General features: G+C 35.9%; 1 protein-coding gene across 1 annotated transcript; it reads right to left on the bottom strand.

Moving 5' to 3' along the window:
- Nucleotides 1-987: 987 nt before the first annotated feature.
- On the bottom strand, nt 988-20,571 carry LOC110459281 (BTB/POZ domain-containing protein KCTD3-like). Its single transcript, XM_021511464.1, has 15 exons — nt 20,543-20,571; nt 19,992-20,116; nt 19,453-19,546; nt 17,935-18,125; nt 16,773-16,888; nt 14,529-14,616; nt 12,927-13,043; nt 12,255-12,272; nt 9,468-9,638; nt 8,972-9,127; nt 8,213-8,309; nt 6,092-6,224; nt 4,577-4,631; nt 2,477-2,751; nt 988-2,126 (listed from the first exon to the last, which is right to left on the bottom strand). Exons 1-14 carry the CDS (start codon nt 20,569-20,571, stop codon nt 2,480-2,482), a joined length of 1,662 nt encoding a protein of 553 aa, XP_021367139.1. The 3' UTR covers nt 988-2,126; nt 2,477-2,479.
- Between the last annotated feature and the right edge of the window lie 3,512 nt (nt 20,572-24,083).

Genomic DNA, 24,083 nt, shown 5'->3' with positions numbered 1-24,083 from the left:
CTCCCTCCTTCATCTTGGCCCCCAGAGACAACAAAACTGTTTACTGCCCACATTATACTATCCCATAGAAAAGTACACCCACACTCCTTGAAACAATGTTAGTCAAAGGTACTATTGTAACAAGAGGGAGAAAAAGTCACGGGTGAAGACTGGAATTGGGCCAAGTGTTGCTACAAATATGGTTCTGTACTTACTTTATTTGTAATAATGTTTTAGCACTTTTTACACTCAAAAGCACTAAATTACCCCTGAATTTAAAAGTTATATATCCTTGTAAGTTAATAATACAATGTAGCACTGCAGTACATGATTGTAATTTGAAAATTGTGTCTGATTCATGGAAATATATATTACACTAAGTCCTACAGTTTATAACACAGTACCAGAACTACAACATTCACGTTGTAGTACTTTGGGATATTTTGGATGCGGTTATATTTGCTTTATTTTTAAAATCTTAATAGAGGTATTGCTCCCTCTTGTCGTGAATGAGCTAAAATTAAACTCACCAAAATATCAGGATGCCAAAATATATTGTTACAACGTCTGGGTATCAGCAATCTTCAAACAAACTGATGATGTAGCAATTATTAACTTCCATGTGCTATATTTTTCATGAAAGCTAAACTCGGAATTGCTTATTTTTTCGGGCAGGTCTAACATATTTCATAAACAAGCATACTGAGTATTGCTAAAGCAACACATGTCACCTACTGGTCCCCGCTAGCTATTACACTGTAATGATTTATAATATTATGGTCCTTTGTAATTCTGTGAAGTTTGATCAAAATCCTTAAGGAATGAAGGCACTAAAGTGCTGACAATGGATTTTCTAAAAAAATAGTAATTGTGACCTTGACCAGACAACCCTGAAACTCGAATATTCTAAAAATAGTAACAACAGTGACCTTGACCCAACAGCCCTGAAATTCAAACTTGTCCGAGATATTATGGTCCTTTATAATTGTGTGAAGTTTTATCAAAATCCCTCAAGGAATAAAGCCGCTAGAGCACTGACAAGGATTTTCTAAAAATAGTAACGGTGACCTTGACCCAACAACCCTGAAACACGTACTTGTTCGAGATATGATGGTTCTTTGTAATTGGAGAGGAAAACTAGAGCCCCCCTCAAATTCACCGGTAGAGGACTATTAACATGTCAATGAACAAAAATTGCAAAATTATCCCAAAGTTCAGTCTATTTTTTAGTCAAATTCAATTTTTCATGTGGTTCTTATTTTGCTACCAATTTCTAATAAATGCCTTAAAAAGAAATAATGACAGAGATATAATACAACCAAATAACATGGATAAAGTAACACAGTAAATCATGGTTACTGTGGAAACACAATAAATCAGTTACTATGGAAACACAGTAAATCAATGTAACTGTCTATGGATACACAGTAAATCAGAGTAACGATGTAAACATAGTAAATCAGGGTTACTATGGAAACAGTAAATTATGGTTACTATGTAAACACAGTAAATCAGGGTTACTATTGCTACAAAGTAAATCAGTAACTATGGATACACAGCAAATCATGGTTTCTACTGAAACACAGTAATTTAAGATTACTAAGGAAACACAGTTAATCAGAGTTACTATGGATCCACAGTAAATCATGGTTACTATGGATACACAGTAATTCATGGTTACTATGGATACATAGTAAATCGTGGTCACTATGTATACACAGTAAATCATGGTTACTATGGATACTTGAAATTGAGCAACCCAAAATAAATATGACAAAAACAAGGTTTATCTTTTATCTATTGTAAACAGAAGATAGCCTGGCAATATATATACATCATATACCTAATAGCAGGTGTCCCACAGCTTACAATGAAACTGTATACACCCAGTACAACATCTAGTTTTATGCCAAGTGTTTTTATAATCTACAACCCCACTACCCAGTTGGCCATAAAATAGCAAAGCTTACTCTCCATAGGAAGTTACAACCAGATATAACATCAATGTCTCAACTACTTTACTTTTATAAAAAGAAAATTCATTTTGAGAATTAATACAACCCCAAATTTAGCTTCTATCTTGTCTTTTCCTGCTGGTGTTTGTACAAAAAGCAGGCATCTCAATCTCGACAATATCTGCACAAAATCTGTAACATGGGAATGAAATAACAACAATGAGTATATGGAAGATTCATCAGGTTACATCTTATTAAAAAAGAAAAAAAATTGTTGTCTTTTTGTTTACATTGTATATGAATAAGTAAAAATTCTGACAAAAAAAAAGTGATCTATAGAATTGTTCTCTTTAAACATTGAAACAGTGATTTAAATAACAGTCTAAGGGGAGATAATTTCAAATTTTATCTTCACAGAATTATGAAATATTACCTTGAGTGATACAAAATATCAAAGTAACAAGCTGATTACTTTATTAATATATACAAGTTATTCTTACTACACAAATGACTTTGCTGGAGATTTTCCTGAGTGACTTTACCTGTCAGATACGTGTAACCTGGGTGTCCATTTGTAGTGTTCTGGCTCCCTCCTCCTCCACACCTCCTACCGCCCCCAGCTCAGCGTCGTCCTGAACCCTCGCCGTGTTCAATGTTGTCAAAGAGTGATGGCTCCCTTGGTAGCACTGACTGACGGGAGGTACAAGAAGGACAGAAGGGCAGGGGCTCACACAGGGGGTGGAAGCTCTTGATGACAAGTCACACTGGTCAAGAAGGCGGATCAACTCACCAGGAGTGGGGCCGCCCAGGGTTGATTCTGTGAAGTAGGAAACAAAATGTCATTAAATAGAGCCCTAATTGGCCTGTATTGCTCACCTGTCATTTCACAAATGTAATCTTCAACGGTAGTGACGGTCGCGATTAAATACATATATAAAGGTAGGCTAAATATCATTACTTTACACCTGATGAAAGGTCAAAAGATTTTAACTTGTTTTACTGACCTGACCTCAACAGATTCCACATATCACATCACCTTACACCATTAGCTTACATACATAAAACTTTGTTAACGATTCAAAAACACATGGTTCCCCTGATATTGATTAAATGTACCTCATAACATTTTCATTAACAGACGCATCTGTCGGCAGTTTTTACTGTCTGGGTCTGATAGGCAATTATTTGGAAATTAACTCAGAAAAGAATATCATTACATTAGGCTGACCTATTTTTTATTCAAGTCATCTATGGTGAGCCCTGTGATCACTTCATCTAACATGCTGCTGGCCAGATATCATTCCCCTAGGTCTCTTGGCTATTCTGAACAATTTTAACCCTTTTGAACCTTTGACAGTAGGAAAAAAATCAAACTTCGTACAAACTTGACATCTCTTCATCCTAGCATGATACTGGCCAAATATTTGAAACCTGTGACCTTGTTGTGCACTGAACCATGAATCTAAACTTTACCTTGTTGTGTACTGAACCATGGAGTCTAAAATTAACCTTGTTGTGCACTGAACCATGGAGTCTACACTTAACATTGTTGTGTACTGAACCATGGAGTCTAAACTTTACCTTTTTGTGCACTGAACCATGGAGTCTAAACTTAACCTTGTTGTATACTGAACCATGGAGTCTAAACTTTTCCTTGTTGTGCACTGAACCATGGAGTCGAAACTTTACCTTGTTGTGTACTGAACCATTGAGTCCAAACTTTACCTTGTTGTATACTGAACCATGGAGTCTAAACTTTACCTTGTTCTGTACTGAACCATTGAGTCTAAACTGTACCTTGTTGTGTACTGAGCCATGGAGTCTAAACTTTACCTTGTTGTGCACTGAACCATGGAGTCTTAACTTTACCTTGTTGTGCACTGAACCATGGATTCTACTGAACCATGGAGTCTAAACTGTACCTTGTTGTGTACTGAACCATTGAGTCTAAACTGTACCTTGTTGTGTCCTGAACCATGGAGTCCAAACTTTACCTTGTTGTGTACTGAACCATTGAGTCCAAACTTTACCTTGTTGTATACTGAACCATGGAGTCTAAACTTTTCCTTGTTGTGCACTGAACCATGGAGTCTACACTTAACATTGTTGTGTACTGAACCATGGAGTCTAAAATTAACCTTGTTGTGCACTGAACCATGGAGTCTTAACTTTACCTTGTTGTGCACTGAACCATGGGGGCTAAACTTTAGGTTGTTGTGCACTGAACCATGGAGTCTAAACTGTTCCTTGTTGTGTACTGAACCATGGAGTCTAATCTTAACCTTGTTGTGCACTGAACCATGGAGTCTTAACTTTACCTTGTTGTGCACTGAACCATGGGGGCTAAACTTTAGGTTGTTGTGCACTGAACCATGGAGTCTAAACTTTACCTTTTTGTGCACTGAACCATGGAGTCTAAACTTTACGCTGTTGTGCACTGAACCATGGAGTCTAAACTTTTCCTTGTTGTGCACTGAACCATGGAGTCGAAACTTTACCTTGTTGTGTACTGAACCATAGAGTCTAAACTTTACCTTGTTGTGTACTGAACCATTGAGTCCAAACTTTACCTTGTTGTATACTGAACCATGGAGTCTAAACTTTACCTTGTTGTGTACTGAACCATGGAGTCTAAACTTTACCTTGTTTTTGTTCGGCTTTGTTCAGCAAGTCCATAGCTGTTGTTAAATCCCACATCTGTAATCAAGCAATGCACAAAATGAGTTAAAACTATGGCCTCTTCAGTTCATTTCAAATGTAACTTAATTTCTACAAAATGACTTTTTGCAAAACTCAAATTTCCTCTAGAACTGGTGCCATTCAGTGATGCTTCATTTTGACATAAAATAAAAAATGTGTTTCATAAGGACAATTGGTTAGCTCCGTGCAAGATTTAGCATAACGATTGTTATCATTTCAAATGTCAACATCAAATATTATCAATTTCATTTCATTGCTTGAAGGGACAATTGACAATTAGTTATTGGACTGGTCAGTCATCTCTGTTCCACTTTAGTAATTTTTGGGGGTTGACTCACTGGTTAATAAAATGCCATATAGCCATCGCTATGCAAATAGACATATCTCAATGTTAAAGGAGTTAAATCTTAGTTGTTTTAGGTTCATTGGCAGTAATAATAGTCTCTTATAACTTTCACATGTTGTATTAATAAAAAAGAGGCCCAGAGGGCTGTATTGCTCACCTAGAAAATAAAGCAACCATGGGAAAGTATTCTTATTACATAAAATCCCTCCAACGGTACAGATGAAGAAAGATTAAACCTCGAATTGCCCTATTGGGCCCCGCAACTCTCAGCACCCAGAGGATTCTCATCCTGCGTTAATACAAAATTTAGTCCCCATGCTCCAGGCTAAATTTGGATAAAATCCCTGGATTCTTATGGTAGAAGAAGGATTTCAAAGGTTTTTACCTCTATACTCCCTATTGGGCCCTGCAACTCTCCCCACAGGGGGTCAAAACCCAACATTTTTACAAAACTGAGTCCCCTTGGTCCAAGCATGCTCTAGGCAAAATTGGGATGAAATCCCTTAATCCCTATTGTAGAAGTACGATTTCAAAAGTATTTTTTTACCTCTATTTTCCCCTATTGGGTCCTACCCGTCTTACCCTAGGAGGACCACACCTAGTACCGCGTATACAAAATCAAGTCCCCTTGGCCCAAGGATGCTCCAGGCCAAATTAGGATAACATCCCTTAATCCCTACAGTAGAAGGATTTAAAAGGTTTTACCTCAATTACCCCTATTGGGCCCCACTCCTTAGCCCTCTGGGGGTCCACACCCACAATCTATACAAAACTGAGTTCCATTGGCCCAAGATGCTCCAGACCAAATTGGGATGAAATCCCTTAATCCCTTAATCCCTATTGTAGAAGGATGTCAAAGGTTTTTACCACAGTTCTCCTTATTGGGCCCTGAAACTCTGCCCCCAGGGCGTCTAAACCCAAAATTGAGTCACTTGCCCTTTGGGCAGGTTAGCTAAAAAAGCTATTTATTTTATAAGAATGCATCCAGTGGCTTTAGAACGCAGAGGAACCAATTGAAGAACCGAATGATCAATAACATCTTTGGCGTAACTGAAGTCAAATGGTGAATCTACTGTTAAATAAACTGCAGAAAAAAATGTGGTATATTTACCTGTATACTGCCATTGGAATGTCCCGTGAACAGGTAGCGACGGGGTCGTGACCCCATTCTGTTGGAGCCTTCACACTCGTGTACACAGAAAGCACTGATGGCACTGCCATCTACAGACTTAATCACACAGACTCTGAAATAGTACAGAGACATTATCAACACAACCTCCCAGTAAGATAAAATTAATTATTTATTCTTTTTGGGGCGAGATAGGCAAATCTTAGATTATTATTAAAGAATGACATCATGTAATTGTTTTCATTTTAACATGGCAGAAAATATGTATGATGTGTTATTTTAAGAAATTTAAAACATGGAAAATTATGATATGTCTTTATGGCTTTCTTAGTGGATAAAAATAGTGATGCCATGTTAAAGTATGGTCTAAGGGAAGACAATTTCTGATATCAATAGTGATGCCATGTTAAAGTATGGTCTAAGGGGAGACAAATTCTGAAAAAATAGTGATGCCATGTTAAAGTATGGTCTTAGGGGAGACAATTTCTGATAAAATAGTGATGCCATTTAAAGTATGGTATAAGCGGAGACAAATTCTGATAAAAGAGTGATGCCATGTTAAAGTATGGTCTAAGGGGAGACAATTTCTGATAAAATAGTGATGCCATTTAAAGTATGGTATAAGCGGAGACAAATTCTGATAAAAGAGTGATGCCATGTTAAAGTATGGTCTAAGGGGAGACGAATTCTGATAAAATAGTGGTGCCATGTTAAAGTATGGTCTAAGGGGAGACAAATTCTGATAAAGTAGTGATGCCATGTTAAAGTATGGTCTAAGGGAAGACAATTTCTGATATCAATAGTGATGCCATGTTAAAGTATGGTCTAAGGGGAGACAATTCCTGATAAAATAGTGATGCCATGTTAACGTATGGTCTAAAGGGAGACAATTTCTGATAAAATGGTGATGCCATGTTAAAGTATGGTCTAAGGGGAGACAAATTCTGATAAAATAGTGATGCCATGTTAAAGAATGGTATAAGGGGAGACAAATTCTGATAAAATAGTGATGCCATGTTAAAGCATGGTCTTAGGGGAGACAATTTCTGATAAAATAGTGATGCCATTTTAAAGAATGGTATAAGGGGAGACAAATTCTGATAAAATAGTGATGCCATGTTAAAGTATGGTATAAGGGGAGACAAGTTCTGATAAAATAGTGATGCCATGTTAAAGTATTGTCTAAGGGGAGACAATTCCTGATAAAATAGTGATGCCATGTTAAAATATGGTCTAAGGGGAGACAAATTCTGATAAAATAGTGATGCCATGTTAAAGTATGGTCTTAGGGGAGACAATTTCTGATAAAATAGTGATGCCATTTTAAAGTATGGTATAAGGGGAGACAAATCCTGATAAAATAGTGATGCCATGTTAAAGTATGGTATAAGGGGAGACAAATTCTGATAAAATAGTGATGCCATGTTAAAATATGGTCTAAGGGGAGACAAATTCTGATAAAATAGTGATGCCATGTTAAAGTATGGTCTTAGGGGAGACAACTTCTGATAAAATAGTGATGCCATTTTAAAGTATGGTATAAGGGGAGACAAATCCTGATAAAATAGTGATGCGATGTTAAAGTATGGTATAAGGGGAGACAAATTCTGATAAAATAGTGATGCCATGTTAAAGTATGGTCTAAGGGGAGACAATTCCTGATAAAATAGTGATGCCATGTTAAAGTATTGTCTAAAGGGAGACAATTTCTGATAAAATAGTGATGCCATGTTAAAGTATGGTCTAAGGGGAGACAATTTCTGATATTACATGCCAGCTATACTTCTTGTCAGAACATGTTTAGCAATTTTACATTTGGTTTGTTGTGCTTAGTTACAAAATTGGGAATAAAAGCATGAAGGATAAAAACAATACATTCGTTTGTTTTCTACGCATTTACATATTTCAACACACTATCCAGGTAATTAACTCACAGATGGAACCAAAAAGAAAATTTACATTCCCTTCCTATCATCACATGAGAATGACAACACTTAACCAGACCGATTTGCCATCCAATTAAAGTCACCACTCTTCACTAAGCACTTTTTGTTATGATAAGAAATTCACAATTCATGTTTAAGTCCCACTGTTAGGTTTTACCTTTTGCCACAGGACGACAGGCGTACAAACAGCTGATCTGTGTCCGGTACAACCTTCTGGATAAATACCTGCTGGTCGTCCTGTTCACCAAACGGACCTTAAAAACATATCAGTGTTCAGATGAATGTCAAACTTCGCCATCTTACTAATATCCTTTAAATTTGCTGCAAAGCGATTATAATTATATCCATCCTGAATCCTATCAATTCTGACTATTATCATGAAAATAATATACATTAATTCTAAGTTTTATGTACCAGATAAATACACATGAAATATTTATTTGATTGGTTCATATGATTACAGATCAGTCTGAAGTTCAAAAGATGGATTTACATGAATGTTCATCTTTATTGTGTACCAGTAATTACAGGACTTAATTTTTGTGATGTTTACATATCTCAATCACATCAACAGAAAAGAAAGTTTCTCAATAGAATAATGAGATATAACAACTTTCTACCAATAAAAACAGAATTAACATATGAAATTAAGTTAAATGAATTTATGTTGGCATAAAATACTGATGATTTAAAAGAAAGCAAAAAATGTAAGTTCAACAAAAAAAATCCCTTATAAATTCACGCTACATACCTTTTCATTATCCCAAATGAAAACTTTCTTTACAGGTAAGATAAATCCTTACTTTGCATGAAATATGTAAACAACTGAAAATCACCTGCAGCAGGAAGCTTAATTATTTAGAAACAATTTCTTTACAATCTTATCAAACAAAATTTTAGGAATACAGTGTCGTACCAAAGTCAGTGCCAGCGTGGGCACTACTATGGGAGTCCATATCATCAAGGGAGATAATTTTGAAGGAGGCAAGGGGTGTGGATCCAGGTTGGGTAGAGATCATTCCACGGAACCTGGTCACGCTCCAGGTCCTGACATGGTTGTATTCCGAACACACTGCAAAAACAAACAAGCTCAGTTATAGCTATATCCCAGGTTTTTGTTCACATGACTTGGTGTAACTGTAATTTGCATAATAATTGAATTTTGGCAGTAAACAAGAAGCAAACAAGGCTAATATTTATATATTATCTGGGAATGTGAGATGTGGCGTCATTTTCACAGGAAAATAAAAATTATTTAACTTGTCTGAGTAAAACAAATTTACAAGGCCGTACTAATAATATATACATTTTTTGAATAAATTCAAAAGTTTCTACAAAAAATACCTGAACCGAAAATATGTTAACAAGAACAGCAATTGAAAGATATAGTGAAACAGTAAAAGTCGACTCACCAGATACAAGGTTCTTCTCCGACAACATGACCTTGGTGACCCGACTGCGGTGAACTGTGAAGGTTTGGAAAAGCTGTGGTCCATGACCGACCGTCTCCGGGTGCTGTACAATCACACGTACTGTTCCTGAACTTGTACCGTAGGCAATCTCTATCCAGTTCCCACTCAAACCTGTGTACACAGACAACGATACTCAAACCTGTGTACAAAGACAACGATACTCAAACCTGTGTCCACAGACAACGATCCTCAAACCTGTGAACACAGACAACGATACTCAAACCTGGGTACACAGACAACAATCCAAACTCAAACCCGTGAAAACAGACAACAATCCAAATCTAGTTGTGTCTTGAAATCTAAATATCAACAGTGATAGACAGGTGAACACAAGAAAGCTGGTAGTTATAGACAGGTGGTAGTTAATGACAGGTGGTAGTTATAGACAGGTTATTGTAATAGACAGGTGGTCATTATAGACAGGTAGTAGCTATAAACAGGTTATTGTAATAGACAGGTAGTAGTAATAGACAGGTGGTCATTATAGACAGGTTATTGTAATATGCAGGTGGTAGTTATAGACAGGTGGTAGTTATAGATAAGTGGAATTATATACAGGTTATTGCAATAGACAGGTGGTAGTTATAGACAGGTTATTGTAATAGACAGGTGGTAGTTATAGACAGGTGGTGGTTATAGACATGTTATTGTAATATACAGATGGTAGTTATGGACAGGTTATTGTAATAGATAGGTGGAAGTTATAGACAGGTGGTAGTTATAAACAGGTTATTAAAATATACAGGTGGTAGTTATAGACAGGTGGTAGTTATAGACAGGTGGTAGTTATAGACAGGTGGTAGTTTATAAACAGGTTATTGTAATAGACAGGTGGCAGTTATAGACAGGTGGTAGTTATAGACAGGTTCTAGTAATAGACAAATGGTAATTATAGACAGGTGCTGGTTATAGACAGGTAATCACAATAGACAGGTGTGAGTTATTGACAGGTGGTTGTCATGGACAGATGATCACAATAGACAGGTGGTATTTATAGACAGGTAATGAATATTGACAAGTTATCAATATAGACAGGTGGTCTGTAGAGCAACTTCGATTGTTTATGTATGTATTATATTAAGATATAAAATCTGAGGAAATGATTCTACAGCCAAGTAGCACTAGTTATAGGTACATTGTAAATGGACATGGTATTAATAAATTAGTGTTTACTTGTTTGTTTAATGGGAATTTCCCTGCAGTAAAGGGAAATAATAGCCTATGTTGAACCAGTAAAACTTCAATCGATGTATTGTCATTGTTTGCAGGGAACCGAGTATAAATGCTAAGAAATTAGGAGTTTCAATAACTAATACAACCAAATTGTCAACTCACTACCAATGAGAGGGACATGAGACAGAGGCAGCATGCAATTATAGACAGATTTTTATAATTTGCTGTTTCATGCTGAAGTCTTGATACTGTTTGTTCCTTTACCACCTATACCATGAGAATATTGTACATGTACGGTAAAAAAAAATACTTCTTCAAACTATTATCGTTGTTGATTTGTTCACATTGACAATACTGCTGAAGTTAATCTTCTGTCATTGAGTTTGCACCTTATATTTTTGCATTGATTTTTCTCAAATTTTCTCATATTTTTTCCAACTGAAACACCCACCCTTCCAAAATTACCTTATTTTCTGCTTGCGTGCTGACAGAGGACAATCAACATTTAAAATGAATTATTTTTTCATAAATAAGACAGGTTTGAATTTTCAAAATTGTACTTAGTAAAACAAATTAAACTTTTGACATAATTATGAAAGTTCCTATTTTAAATTTCCAGCGACACAATTTTCACAATATCAAAGCCACATGCCCCAATTGTAATATAGTGAATAAAGCCTAGCTAGTACGGTGTATGTTAGACCTAAGCTGGAGAGTCAATCTACAGCCCACGGTACATAGGTAACATCGTAACAAACATACTGTTAATATTTGTATCATTGCATCTTTGTAAAGATTGAGCATTGAGCAAGAACATGTTATGTATGACAGATTTTTGAACATATCAAACCGCAAGTTGAATGGTGAAAATAAAATAGTAAAAAAAATCTATTTTCCAGATCAAAAATGCTTTTGGAAGTCAGGGAAGTATTTTAAATATTATAACTTTATAAAACAATATATTTCATTCTTACAAAACACTCACTTTTTAAGTGAGATATGTAAATACAGAAATCGTGAACATTACATTAATCACTGGAAATAAATTCTAGTTTGTCACTTACAAGTTATTGATAATTTTGTATTATCCAGTTCAGTCGACTGTGACAGAAATACTATCTAACAAATAATTATTTAAACATTTTGAAGTGAGGCCTGTACATATTAATGATCCTCACACAAAGACAGAATGTTTAAAATACATTTATATGATAAATATAAAGCAGATTTTTTACCCTTTTTTGTCATTGAATGTTATTCCTCATTGTTAAGTAAAATAAATATTGTTTGAAATTAAAAATTGAAATCTAACTAAAAATAGTAAGTTATTTCCAGCATACAACAGAAAACAGCTGAATATAATATTTAAGATTAAGAAGTTTTCTTGAAAACAGAACAAAAAAGTGATGGTCTGCAAACAGAAAAGCAACAATTTGTTTTCCACGGAATAAACGAATCAGAAATGAAGAAAAGCCAAACTCATTGTTTAACAAGACATGCTGCTGAATGAACAAACTGAACAGTGAGACATGCTAACATAATAAGATCACATACTGCAGTCCAAAGACAGATCTGTAAAACACAAACGTCTAATTAGTCAACCACAACACCTCGTCAACCAAATGCTGCTCATTCCAAACAATTAAAAATGTGAAAAAAGTTGATTTTCTTCTCATGACCATGAAAGACCACAGGTCAGCCTGGGGATAGTCAGCCCATTAAAACATCCAATCCTCCCATTAAAAGGACAATCTGACAAGCTTTTACACCCCTTAAAAGGACAATCTGAAAAGCTTTTACAATCAGCCACAACCAATTAAAACCATTACAACTGCTAACACTAGTTGTCCCATCAGAGGATCAGCTGACAAGCTTTTAACAACAGACGTCCCAATACAAGGACAAGTTGAAAAACTTTTTTCACACGCAGATAATTTAAAGGAAAATCTGGTGAACTTTTAATATCATGCAGTCATCCCTAAAAGAAATTTGGACAAGGTTATGACACCAGTCAGCCCATTGAACTATAATGATATGCCTGCTTTGAGAAGGGATAACTAAATCTGGTTTTGCAGTAACTAGATGTACCTCACCAAGAGGAGTATTAGAAACAGAAGATTAAACCTTGTCAGATCTTCAAAACCCCACCTGTGACATCAACTTCGGGAAAAATTAATACAAGACACTTGATCTGTGATAAATGAAACCCAAGGTCTGCAGTCTTACTTGTCTTGGGGGTGAGGTATACACTCAGTGCTGTCACCATGTCGTTAGCCGGGTCTCGATACAGCTCTGTCACCAACAGGTCGTTGTCCTTCATACGTAGTGGGAACTTCTGCATATCTGTGATTAATGTGTTAGAAATATAGGTGAACATCTATGTAGTAAATAGCCAAGTTTACACTTCTGAGTCAAGTATTCTCTGTGGTGATGTCTTATTTTGATATCTCTCATCGAGATACAAAGGATCTTAAACTTTGAGTCATATTCATATATTTACATTTGCTCTGCATCCTCCCAGTGTAATGCATTGCGAAGGCAAATGTTGTTATGAGACTATAACAACATTTGCTATTATAACTTCATCAATCTCTATTGTGATGTCATCAATTTCATTACTGTTCGAAATAACTAAATAAAGCATAACTACTCTATCAAATGTAAATATAAATAGTGAATATTTTAGCATTTTAACATTTGCTAAAACATTCATTGCTTAATTGAACAAACTTGATTGTCCTTCATTTCAGTGAGGTACAAGTAAAGTAGGATTACTTTAGACCTTACAGATCATTAAAAGACATTTGAATTTTTTCTAACCATATATAACCAATATAACTATGAGTGTAAACCAAAGTAATTTATTTAAACAAACCGGATAGAGATGGGCCAAATATCAATGTTGCCCTACAGATCTTAAATATGAAGGGAAAATAGAAGCTGGATGTATAGGTTCCAGACACTGTACCATCACATTAGTTTACTTAGTGCTTTGTGCCAGGTGAGCTTAAAAGTGTGGGCTCCAGTAAACTAATGTAATATATACAAACTGCAGAGGGATAGAAGCTCATTTCATGAAAATTCATACAAAAAAATTAGAAATTGTCTGAAATCCTCTACTGTACTGTGTTGCCTGAAACTTGTACTACATAAACTTGTACTACATAAACTATAAACTTGTACTTCATAAACTTGTACTACATAAACTATAAACTTGTACTACATAAACTATAAACTTGAACTACATAAACTTGTACTTCATAAACTATAAACTTGTACTACATAAACTTGTACCACATAAACTATAAACTTGTACTACATAAACTATAAACTTGTACTACATAAACTTGTTCTACATAAACTATAAACTTGTACTACATAAACTATTAACTTGTATTACATAAACTATAAACTTGTACTACATAAACTTGTATTACATAAACTTGTACTACATAAACTATAAACTTGTACTACATAAACTATAAACTTGTACTACATAAACTTGTACTACATAAACTATAAACTTGTACTACATAAACTTGTACTACATAAACTATAATCTTGTACTTTATAAACTTGTACTACATAAACTTGTATTACATAAACTATAAACTTGTACTACATAAACTATAAACTTGTACTACATAAACTTGTATTACATAAACTATAAACTTGTACTACATAAACTTCGGCAGTTGTTCATGGTTTGCACCAAATTTATGAACATATGTACCAGCAGGGTGGAAAACTTTTTATCAACCAAATAGTAATTAAAACTACAATAGGTTTCACTTTGTTGTGATTAGCTCGGTCAAAACCAGTGTTTACCTATATAATATATGGATCCATTTTCACAACCAAGCAGAAGGAAGGAGCCAGCTGTGTCGTAACTTGAGATCGGGACCACATCCTGGATCTGTTAACAAAACAGGTCTAGGAGTAAGAGACTGTTAAACAAGAGGCCCAGAGGGCCTGTATCGCTCACCTGAATTTGTTTAAAATAATTGGTATGAAGTACGTGCTGTAAATACATATGAAATTTCAGAAAGATCCATCCAGTACTTGAGATATGGCAAGAACAAACTTCAAACAGAGCCCCACCGCTATGCAACCTAGGGGGTCATACCCACCAATTATACAAATTTGAGTCCCTTTGGTCCATTGATGGTCCAGACTAAATAAGGATAAAATCCCATAATCGTGATGGTCGAAGTAGGGTTTTAAAGGTTTTACCTCTATTTCTCCAAATGAGCCCCGCTCTTCTGCCCCCTGGTAGACCACACCCACTGCTTATACAAAATTGTTTCCCCTTCAACCAAGGCTGCTTCATACCAAATTGGAACAAAATCCTGTCATTCCTACAGAAGAAGAAGGATTTTGAACAATTTGCTATGTTTCCCCTATTGGGCCCCTCCCTTCTGCCCACAGGGGGGCCACACTCGCTGTTTATACGAAATTGAGTCCCTTTTGCCTAAGGATGTTCCAGACTAAATTAGGAAAATATCCCTTAATCCCTATGGTAGAAGTGGGATTATAAAGGTTTTACCTATATTTCCCATATTGGGCCCCGCCCCTCAGGTCCCAGAGGGGCCACACCCACCGTTTATACAAAATTGGTTCCCCTTTACCAAGGATGCTCCACACCAAATATGGACCAAATCCTACAGAAGAAGTATTTTAAAGAATAATCTGCTATGTTTCCCCTATTGGGCCCCACCTCTCAGGCCCCTGGGGGGCCAGACCCACAGTTTATACAAAATTGGTTCCCCTTTACTTAAGGATGCTTCACACCAAATATGGACCAAATCCCGTTATTCCTACAGAAGAAGAAGGATTTTAAAGAATAATTTGCTATGTTTCCCCTATTTGGCCCGGCCTCTCAGGCCCCTGGGGGCCACACCCACGGTTTATACAAAATTGATTCCCTCTCACCCAAGGATGCCTCAGACCAAATATGGAACAAATCCTTTCATTCCTAGAGAATAAGAAGGATGTAAAAGAATTTGCTATATTTCCCCTATTGGCCCCGCCCCTCAGGCCCCTGGGGGGCCAGACCCACGATTTATACAAAATTGGTTCCCCTTCACCCAAGGATGCCTCAGACCAAATATGGAACAAATCCTTTCATTCCTACAGAAGAAGAAGGATTTTAAAGAAATTGCTATATTTCCCCTATTGGGCCCCGCCCCTCAGCCCCCAGGGGGACAGACCCACCATTTATACAAAATGTGTTCCCCTTCCCCCAAGGATGCTTCTGACCAAATTTGGTCAAAATCTGGTCAAAATCTGCTCAGTTGTTCATGACTAGTAGCGTTTTAAAGGAAAAATTGACGGACAGACGGACGACAGACGCTGCGGTATGGCAGGTGAGCTAAAAACACAACATCTAATCAAACTGTGGAAAAAATTCTGGGACTGGTGATAGTTCATGGTCCTCATGAAATTATTTATATCAATAACATTAACTTACAATAAACCATGATTTGAACTGTTAAACATACTAGATATTCAACCTTATAAAATATGTCTGCATGAGGAGTAGAGTATTGAGCAACACTACATAGCAAGATTTGTTTGTATTGTTTTATGAAATTAAAAGCCAGATTATATTTCCTTCATCATTAAATTTAAAAGTCATATGATTCAAACCATGAGAATACCTCAAGTATCATATTCAATCTATGAAAATCTGTTAAAACATTGTAACGCTATACCAAAAGTTTAGTTAACTGAGGACACCTGATTCCCACACCCTTTTCCTGCCATCCTCTACTTTCCTCCCCTGCCATCCTCTCCTTTCCTTTCCTTCCATCCTCTACTCTCCTCCTCACCCATCCTCTACTCTCCTTCTCTCCTCTACTCACCTCCCCTCCCATCTTTTACTCCCCTCCCCTCCTATCCTCTACTCTCCTTCCCTCCCATCCTCTCCTCTACTTCCCACCCATCCTCTACTCTCCTCCCCTCCCATCCTCTACTCTCCTCCCCTCTCCTCTCCTCCCCTCCCCTACTCCCCATCCATCTTCAACCCTATTCACCGTGTGTGTATTTTGCTTGTCCCTTCACTGTACATACCTGCCAGTTGTGGGTCATGGCATGCCACACTCCAACCTTGCCTGTTTGACTGAGAGCAACAAGCTGACTTCCGATAAAGAACAAGGAATCCACAGACACATTCAGAGGAAACATACCTACAATAGATGTCATCAAATGATTGATAGAGTATTCAAATATCTAGGTCTGTTAAAAAGTTCATTCATATGTGTGATTAAAACATGAACACGTCCCAGTAGATTACAGTGATAACTGTACAATCATCTGGGTTTCAAGCCTGGGTAATCTAAGGATTCAAAATGCCAACTAAACATGACCAATGAAGTCGTGTATTCCGGGAACCTTCCGCCCAGTGTTAATTTCGCTGTTCACACTATGTTGCGATGTTTATTATGTTGTTGACTAGTGTTTGCTGTAGTGATTAGCGTGCACTCATTACAGAGGGGGAAAACAGCAATAGTTAACTGCTGTAATTATTGGCCGAATTATTACATGAGCTACCTATTACCTCACACTAATGATATATAGGTACCACTTCAAATACATCCCTTTCCTTTACTATGACTGCCTTTGGTGTTTTTGATATTGAATTTAATTAATCACATCAATTAAATTGTTTAAAAATCCAAAGACATATCTGTAAAACACAAATATCAAGTCAACCACAGCACCTCGTCAACCAAATGCTGCTCATGCCAAACAATTAAAAATGAGAAAAAAGTTGATTTTCTTCTCATGACCATGAAAGACCACAGGTCAGCCTGGGGATGGTCAGCCCATTAAAACAACCGATCCTATTATTAAAAGGACAATCTGACAAGCTTTTACAATCAGCCACAGCCTATTAAATCCGTTACAACTGCTAACACTAGTTGTCCCATCTAGACTAACAAGCGTTCACAACAGTTGTCCCATCAGAGGATCAGCTCACAAGCTTTTAATAGCAGACGTTGAAATATTTTATGTTCTTGTCTGAAATTTTCCAAGCTTCTTGTTCATTTGAAAAACATACAATATTGATCTAAAACGGTTCAGATGTTCAGTAAATGGATATAAAACATTTGCCCTCACTATCTGCAATCTTTGAAGGATTTACATGCCAACATTCAGTGATTTCACTCTGATCAATCGGACAACAACTGGTTATCCCCGACATCTGTGCAGAACTCCCTTCCCAACTGACCTATTTCACGACTTGACCCGTCATCAGACACAGACCACAGCTGGATGTTGGTACCATAGGAGGCAGCCACCATTTTGTTGGTGTTGTCTTGGTTGGGGTTGAGGACTTTAGCATTGATAGCAATTCTCTCCACAGGGCAGGTCATGTAGGGACTTGTCCATATCAAGTGCCAGCCCGTGGAGTCCTTCATCCTGGAAAGAAATTGACACAAAGAAACATTACCAGTCGATCCATTGGCTTCCTTAGACCCATGGATTCTACACTTCTAAATATTGTACATACGTATACTTGCAACTACAAAATTTGTATACAAATTGTTGCGGTATCATTTTCCACAAATTTCCTGGGAAAAGGATTTCCAGTTCTGGGTATGTCAAAATCAATTCTTCTAATTTTGAACCTATCATTCCAATGGAGCCTTTTCTCAAAAATGTTACAACTGTAAATATCTAAATATCATAATCCCAGTGTTGATTTATATGATTATGATCCAAAAAATGTGGAAAAAATAAGGACCAATTCCTGTTTATACAAATTATTTCACTACAAAATATCTATAATCAAGAAAACCAATCTCAATGCCTAAGCAATGTGTTAGTTCTTAACTTCTGCAGCAACTGTCTACTGCATTGGCAGGCAACAGCCAATCAAATGCAGTTTATTGGTTCAACAACAAATTAAATTACAAATATGGGTTATCTGAAATTACAATGCACCCTATCAAGCTCAACCAATTAAATTATAATTAATTGTATGATTAGTGGTTACCTCTTTTTGTGATGTTGTAAATATGGAAAAATATAAGACCTTAACATCTAACTTTATGATGTCACGTTATAATACAAATGCATTCTTGACAATGTTAACATAGTCACATAATAATATAATTAGGCACAACTGCATGGTATGCCTTCATTTTCAGAATTTCACAGAAATCTACTTGTTCTTTTCTTACATAAAAACCTAACATCTTTAAATTACATTTTATGAGATACAGTTTGACATCTCATTTTGACAATGTCCGATCATAGACTTCAAACTTTCTTTATCAACTTGATTGAAAAATGTGATAACACATTATAAGTGATGAGATCCCCTCCATCAGAAAGAGGCTGTATATTGTTCCCCCTCTCCACACACGTTTATGCACGTTAATTTGTACATATGTTACACCGATGTGTACATACGCTTCACTGGTCATTTGTCTGATGAAGGTGACAGTGTACATACTGTACTAGTCATCGAAACGTCATATATAGACCCTTTTTTGTTGTGATACAAGAATCTTTTCACAATCCATACTTAACAACGTGAAGAAAATATTTTTAAAAAAAAATCTTTTTAATTGTTAACGCAAATTTTCTAAACGAGACAGAAAAGATCAATCCTTCCAAGTCTGCTTAATGGAGAATTTGTATATTTAAGAATCTTATCATTAGGGTTGAAATTCTTCAGTCTTGTTCCCAAAATGGTAATAGATTAAACCACTGATAGCTATGAAGTATTTGAGCAGTATACCTGAAGCAGGAGATGAAGTGTGGATAGGCTATACAGATCCAGTTGTGGTGGCCCTTCACCATGTTGATGCGAAGAGGATCCCTGACAGCTTGTACTGTAAAGTAAATCAGATAAAGAATCCAGCTTTTATATAGCACCCGGTAGCACCCTACACTAAGGCTCTTTACGGGATATAAATAATGATTGTTCTAGGATTACCGAAGTGTACAGTAGAACTTTGATGTATCGCCACCCGTTGTACCGCCCAACTCGCATACCGCCATCAATTTAGTCAGAAACAATTTCCCCACACTTAAATGCACCCGTTGTACCGCAAAACTCGGGTACTGCAATATGCCACAATGTTTTGAGAACAGTTGTTGTATATAGACCATGTAAGGCAATCATAAACCCCTAACCTTTATCTTGATTGGGGGATAATAACCCACATCACTATTCACAAAAGATATTATATGTGTTTCTTTGTGCAGAACTCTTCAGGAAAGAAGGTGCATTTCACAGTTAGGTAGTACATATTAAGGAAGCTTTGTACTACTGACCTGTAGGGAGCATGGCTGTGTCCCACCTGATGGTGCGGAAGTCACACATGGAATGTCTGGCGGGTAGCCCCTCCATCGAATGATCAGCTGGCAATGACAGATGAGGACTATCTGCAGACGAAGACCTGCACAGAACACATAAAGACACTTAAATACTGATATCTGACTTTTCTTTTAACAATGGACTCATTTTTAATCCCTATATATTTTTAGATGAACAATGTTCCTTCATTAATTACATTTATATTGCATCCAATGTCATTTACCTTTTCATCTCTCTGTCTATTTTAGCTGAAGTCGGGATCTTGACAATATATTACACGTTGTATAGAGTTGTATAAGATGCTGCATAAAAAAGTTATCAATAATTTAAAGTTTATGGCCCAAAGACGTGGAAAATAAACTATAACAGTACTTCTAGCCTTTTAAACAGAATCTTTGTTCGGAGATATTATATAAACTGGTAGATGGACCTTATCACTACATTACTGTTCTTGTTGACATTTCACCAGCTGTACAAGATGACTATTTCTAATTTGTATGCTTTTTACAGGACAATCTTTTCTATGGTCCTGGCCATGGTAATTCAACATTATAGACAGGTATATACAATTTGTATAAATTCCTTTTCACAATATGTATCAGTTATCATCATGAGTATTTTAATGTTATTTTGTCATGAAGATCTGCACAAGATCTGCACAAAGTTGCACATGGCTGAGTATCAAAGTATATGTACAAGACGGTAAGCATTGGGTGACCAACTGTTGAGATCTATTAATGTCTTAACATGATGTAACACTCCTTGGTAATAAAGTATATGTACTAGTAGTATGTAGTGATACTGAAGTATGTGCATATCAGATACAGCAGAAGAAAATATGACAGGAAGTAGTACGTATATAATCGATATAATCAAAAAATGATTGAAAATTATATATACATCTACTGTGGCTACTTTATTTATCATCACTTTTTCCCATATGGACCTTTCTGGATAATTTCAGTTTCTCCGACCCGTTGTAAGTATGTGTATACGTCAAACTACACCAGTCTGAATATAATGTCTGGTTAAAATGTGTTTTAAAAAGTTTTGATATTTTGGTTTGACGGTGGTGTAAAACAAATTTGAATGGATTTTCAGTCCGGTTATCCTTAAAATAGTTTTTGCACTGTGAACTTTATGGTTATTAGGTGTGTGTAGTTAAGATGTATCGTAAACTTTCAAGATAATTTCAGGTTGAATTCACCACTCCCACCTAAAGTGAACTTCGTGGATAGATTCATTGTGAATTCATCACTAACACCCGGCAAAGTGAATAAGAACTTCATTAATAATATCAGAGTGAATTAACTTACATGGCATGCCATCACACAGTATTTAATTATGGTTTAACGGAAGAAATATTAAATTTGTGATGACTAATTATTATTCATATACATTCTCATGAGATCATTCTGAAATATAATCTACTCATTAAAGCTTGTATGTTGTATTGGAATTACCTCTAAAGACATTCTGAAATTTAGTCTCATGTTTCTCCCATGGCAAATGAATAAATTAAACTCTATCACAAGAACTGCCTGTAGGAAACTCATTATTTATAACTGGGATTATTTACTAACCCTGTACTTTGTCATCAACATGTTTGATTGTATATTGTAATGAATCATCACTCGTTGAACTCCTCGATATATAATATGTACTATACGTGATGGTATGAGAATGGAGCTGAACTCCTCAATATATAATATGTACTAGACTTGATGGTATGAGAATTGAGTTGAACTCCTCGATATATAATGTGTACTTATACGTGATGGTATGAGAATTGATCGGAACTCCTCGATATATAATATGTACTATACGTGATGATATGAGAATTGAGCTGAACTCCTCGATATATAATATGTACTATACGTGATGATATGAGAATTGAGCTGAACTCCTCGATATATAATATGTTCTATACGTGATGGTATGAGAATTGAGCTGAACTCCTCGACATATAATATGTACTATACGTGATGGTATGAGAATTGAGTTGAACTCCTCGATATATAATGTGTACTTATACGTGATGGTATGAGAATTGAGCTGAACTCCTCGATATATAATATGTACTATAAGTGATGGTATGAGAATTGAGCTGAACTCCCCGATATATAATATGTTCTATACGTTGATGGTATGAGAATTGAGTTGAACTCCTCGATATATAATATGTACTATAAGTGATGGTATGAGAATTGAGCTGAACTCCCCGATATATAATATGTTCTATACGTTGATGGTATGAGAATTGAGTTGAACTCCTCGATATATAATATGTACTATAAGCGATGGTATGAGAATTGAGCTGAACTACCCGATATATAATATGTTCTATACGTTGATGGTATTAGAATTGAGTTGAACTCCTCGATATATAATGTGTACTTATACGTGATGGTATGAGAATGGAGTTGAACTCCTCGATATATAATATGTACTATACGTGATGGTATGAGAATTGAGTTGAACTCCTCAATATATAATATGTACTTATACGTGATGGTATGAGAATTGAAAGTCCTGCCATTAATAAATGATAACACATGTATACAGTTGGAGCATGCAAGACATAGGAGAAACAGTGTTTAAACCTTATATCTGTGCATGTCAGTTTCTGAAAAGAAATACAATACTGTTAATATCCTATTCTGTACACATATTCTCCTGCACCCACCCTATTTATACAACACCATCACATTATTCTAATACTTTTTTTTCAAAACCCCACTTCCGGTGCTTCCCCATGCCTGAAAGCCTTCTGGGATATTAAGGCTGTAGACTGTCTACAAACATATGACAGTAAACCCTACGATATCAGTATTTATTACAGTTTACTAGTGAAATATCATGAATTCTCCATTTGATAAAAACATATCTTTAATGCAGTGAAGATAAACGAAACATTATATCTTCACAAGTAAAAATGTCTCTCTTAGTATAGTCCAATCCGACCGGTACATTATATTCTCTACATAGATTTATCAGTTTCAAGTTTAGATGAAGTGACGGCAGAATTAGTGGTTGTGTGTTCCACCTGTGCAGCACATGCATCATTGTTTTGACTTAACTACACTATTAACATCATTTTTGCCTAGAAATCTTACCAGATAATACTAGCAAACGGCAAAATTGCAGTGAAAACCTTTTCAAAATGGCGCCCTGTATTGTTGTCAAGTGTGACCTAATTACAACTTGGCATCAAAAACTAGGCTAAACGTTCCCGCTCGTTTCTGATGTAGCAATATTTGCACTGTGTGACGTGAAAAAAATAATAAATAAAAAAGAAATAGAAAATTTTACGGTTTTCCCATTCAATACGATGTATTTTTTCACTTGTATAAAACGTGATAACAACCAAAAAACCAGCATTGGGGCAATATGTGCCTTCGTAGCAGTCTTGAGAAGAAATAACTATTATTCAAAGGGGCGGGGGCTACGATTGATGCTTAAACCTAGAAGATGGTTGATATTTTATCCAAAATAGTCAAATAGGTACATTGTCAAAAGAAATATTTGCAAAAATCGCTGCGATTTTGACAAAAGGTATAAATCACATTTTATGTAAATCGTCTTATTTTCCAGCTTATCTCCCTCAGAAGATGACATTATTACCAAATCGTTGACATTTTAGGCCTAAACTGTTCATTTGCGTGCGGTGTGACAATTATTGAGTGACAATAGTGCAAAATGTAAGGATATTGAGCATAAATGGATTATTCTGAACGACAAAATTAATGCCATTAACAATTTATATAATTATAATTAAATAGATTTAAGCATGCAAAATCCGTTCCAATGTGGTTGTTGGACTGTCAGCAGGGACTTAGATAGCATCTAATTCTGTGACTGTCAGTTAGTCATTTTCATAAAAGGTTCGGTGTTTGTATGCATTAACAAAGTAAATTATGGTGTGCATGTCATTTAGATTTACAAAGATTTCAATGCACAGATGTTTCATTACTTGATTGTTAAAAGCAATAAGTGTTTCCAGCATCAGTGCCTCTGTGAAGGTTTTACAGTGTTATTGTTATACCTGA

Source organism: Mizuhopecten yessoensis, unplaced genomic scaffold (assembly GCF_002113885.1).
Source record: "Mizuhopecten yessoensis strain PY_sf001 unplaced genomic scaffold, ASM211388v2 scaffold9997, whole genome shotgun sequence".
NCBI lineage: Eukaryota > Metazoa > Mollusca > Bivalvia > Pectinida > Pectinidae > Mizuhopecten > Mizuhopecten yessoensis.
The sequence above is the reverse complement of the archived record's forward strand: the minus strand, read 5'-3'. Positions and strand labels throughout refer to the sequence as shown.